Source organism: Populus alba, chromosome 6, assembly GCF_005239225.2.
Source record: "Populus alba chromosome 6, ASM523922v2, whole genome shotgun sequence".
NCBI lineage: Eukaryota > Viridiplantae > Streptophyta > Magnoliopsida > Malpighiales > Salicaceae > Populus > Populus alba.
Genome location: NC_133289.1, coordinates 15,611,763 through 15,615,392, shown reverse-complemented (window position 1 = coordinate 15,615,392; position 3,630 = coordinate 15,611,763). Strand labels below are relative to the sequence as shown.

At 38.1% G+C, this 3,630-nt stretch overlaps 1 protein-coding gene across 1 annotated transcript; it reads right to left on the bottom strand.

Annotated features, from left to right (window-relative positions):
• Window positions 1-1,536: 1,536 nt before the first annotated feature.
• Window positions 1,537-3,285, bottom strand: LOC118057926 (zinc finger protein CONSTANS-LIKE 5). Its single transcript, XM_035070662.2, has 2 exons — window positions 2,342-3,285; window positions 1,537-2,258 (listed from the first exon to the last, which is right to left on the bottom strand). The coding sequence occupies exons 1-2, from the start codon at window positions 3,107-3,109 to the stop codon at window positions 1,872-1,874; spliced, it is 1,155 nt and encodes a 384-aa protein (XP_034926553.1). The 5' UTR covers window positions 3,110-3,285; the 3' UTR covers window positions 1,537-1,871.
• Between the last annotated feature and the right edge of the window lie 345 nt (window positions 3,286-3,630).

Sequence of the window (3,630 nt, the reverse complement as noted above, 5' to 3'; positions counted from 1 at the left end):
AGGTAAGAGGTTCATTATTTTTTTCATTCTCAATATACACACATAACACTATTTTCTTTTATAGAACATTCATTACATACCAAAATAAAAATAGACAACCTTTTGTACATTTATTTATTCTTAAATCAAGCTATCATCTTTCTTTGTTATGGAGAATAGATCTAATAAATGAATATTTGATTAAGCCTATTATCCAACCACTATAAAATCATATTCCTAAAGATCTTGAATTTTGAAACATTATTAATATAGTTTTAAAAATAAATATCACGTAATAGAAAATTTACCTTACATTGCGGTATAATCCATTTTGTTATTGATGTTTTGAATTTATTTTTATAATGGCTGTCATAGTTGTTGCATCACAGCAATGACCATTACAGCTGTTATTCAAAAGTGCAATGTCATTTCACTCTTAAAAAAATGGAATTGGTTGATATTTTTTTTCTTAAATTCTTATAAATATTCCATGTTTGGCTCTTATGTCTATAAACATTATCATATTCATATTCATATTCATATTCATATTCATATTGTTACCGTTCCCGTTACCATAATGTAATTTAAAAGAATGATGCATATATCATTTTTTTTAAATAACAAAGAAATATAAGGTCATTTTTTTTTATCTAATTGACTTGGCATAAAGGCAACTTTCTTCATGAGTGAAAAGTCCTCAATCCATGTCTTCTTGTGAATGTTATGTTTGAGAACAAACTATGAATAACTTGATTCCAAACAGCCAAAGGCCTTTCATGGCAGTAATTAAAAAGTAAGGTAGCGAGCTTTTCACTTAATTGAATAAGTCGTTTCTTTGTGTCCGAAAAATGACTTTTATGATTGAAAATGCACTCATCTTTTCAATAAAAAGGATGTGGGGATGGTTTCAAGGGTCTGGACAATGAGAATGTCTCTGTCAATCAAAGAAGCCCTTTGTTTCAAACATGGAAGAAATCCTGATAACACAACAGTCTGATGCACATTTTTTTCCCCTACGCGACCATGCATAAATATCTGATGAAGCATTATGAGGGATAACTTTTCCAAGGTATCTTGCTTTGATCTTGTAAAAGGGACATTGGAAGTATCTAAGCAGCCATTAGTACAAGCGTACAACAACAATAAATAATAATTCCATCTACCCATTCATACCCAATTAGCTGCAAAAGTTCTGGATCTGATATCCCAAGATTTTAAAGTGAGAAAGGCCAAATTCTTCAATCTATCTCCTTAGAGAGCGAAGCTGTAAGAGATCTGGTCGAAGCGCTGTATTTTGCCTTTTCTATAGCTGTCATAAAACCTGAAAATTCCCATGTTTTAGTCAGGAAAATTTATATACGACTAATAAAGGCATCAGGGGAGAGAACAGGACTCAATTATTGAACTTTACTCTAGCCAGAAATGATATTATATTGTATAGTTATTAGATTGACCAAGTGCTCTCGAAGCCAATAGAAATGGAGAAAGAGATTCGATATCTTTTTTGAGAAGGAAGGCGCCCCCCCCACCCAAAAAAAATAAAAATTGTGGAACAGATTAGAAATAAGACCACGACCAAAAACTTTATACTAACAGAGAAGGAATTACAGAAGCCCTGATAGTTAAAAAGAAAAGGCAAATGGGACTTTTGATCTGAAAAGCAAATTTCAAGAGCAAAAGCATAGCAGCAGCATCACTAATCTAGCTGCTTAGAAAACAAAAGGCTACACTTCAACTGATTCATTTAAGGATTCGTCTAAACTTTACAGGTGACGGTAATCAACGTCGGGGGGTGTAAGACCAACTTCTCACCGTTATTATAGCTGACAAATTACATATTCTTCTTCATAGTAATTAATAGCTGATTAACCCCTCCCTCATCCACAATCAAATCAAAACGAGGGAACGACACCGTAATGAGCATCGGCCAGGAAAGGGACAGAGCTCGGAGAGATATACAGGGTGTCCATATCGGATTCCATTTCGGTTCGCTTCGCGAATCGGCCTTTGATTCTTGGCCTGGTTTCTGCGTAAGCTTTACGTGAAGCATACCGTATGGTTTTTTCGAATTTACGGTTCTTTCTTTTCTCTCTGTACCTCAAAACTCTAGCTTCGCGGTCAATCCCAGCTAACTGAGCTGCTGCTTGATTTGTAGTGGAACCTGAGATGGGCATGCTTGGATCGGTATAAGTATTCATGCTTCGGCCGAAGGGATACGAAATATCGGACATAGAATTCCCGTCAGGAACAACACCAACATCGAGGGAAGACGAAGAAACCTGAAAAATCAAAGAAACTTTTTCAGCAACTCTACTAGGGTTATAGTTATTTGAGCTTCAACTACGCAGGTTTTCGTACTTACGCTGTGGCTAAGGGACTGAGAGGGGTAGCTGCTGAAAGAGGTGAGTTTTGATCTACAGAAATCAATATCAAAGCAGTTTTTATGATCGACCACGGGAAGCGGAGCTGGTTTGTTTTGCACAGGCACAACGCTATCAGCTCCAGCAGCACCCCCACCATGACTCTGCTTATACCTCCCATCCATGGAATTCTGATACTCAAAATCAAGAAAGGGATCCATTTCACAGAAAAACATATCTCCAGTCTTGACAACAGGATTCTCGATGTTGATCTTGGAATTAAGGTCATGTGTCGTGTGATTACCGTGCAACAACCACGAAACACCCTCGATCTCATCGTTATGATCATATGCAGACACACCATTTTGATCACCAGGCACTAGAAAATTAAACGCCGAGGAAGTCTTAACAATTGATTCAGCAGAGTCATAAAAAGGCTCCACCGGGACTCGTTCATGACGGCGAGCAAGAGGGTTAGCAGAGTGGATGTCAGCATCACAAGTAACACAAAGAGCAGCTGCGTCAGCCTTACAGGTAACAGCAGCTGGTGCTTGCTCGCAAACTTCACACATCCACACACGCTCGTGCCTTGACATGATCTTGCTGTTCACCCCACTATGGTGAATCTTGGTGTCACAATTCAGACACAAAAAAGCAGAGTCCGCCCGGCAAAACGCAGCTGCAGCTGCCGTTTTGCACGAGTCGCAACGTTTAGCCGCAACACTCCATCCTCCGGTCAAGTTCTTTAAGCTCTCAACTTCAATTCCCATTTCGTTTTCTCTTTGGTTCTCGCAGTCAGTTTCTGAAATAAACAGGAAACCGAAAACGTTTTTCCTCTCGGGTTTCTGTTTCTCTAAAATGCTGTAAAGAGAGAGTTGTAGGATTTTGGTATTTGTGGAATGCGGGGGCTAAGAGTAAAGACTGAAGAGTTGGGTGTGTTGATTGCTTGGCTGTTGATTGTTATTATCCATCTAAGTCTAGTCAGAGGAAAAACTAGGCGCTGATAAATAAGAAGACGACACGTGGATAGATCATAACCAAGAAAAAAGATTTCTTATTATTCATTCATTCATTCATCAGGAAGACAAATAATATTAGTTATTATGTTATTGGGTTTTTGAGGATTTTAATGGTGTTTATGAGTAGTTGCTGTCATATGTCTGTGCCGACGAGGGACCCATTTGAGATTGTGGGGGAGGGCGATGGTGATGAGGTTACAGAGAGTTTGATGCAAAATTCCAGGTCATCAAATGGGTTGGGTTGGCGCTAGGGTGTTAAAAAAAACTTGTAT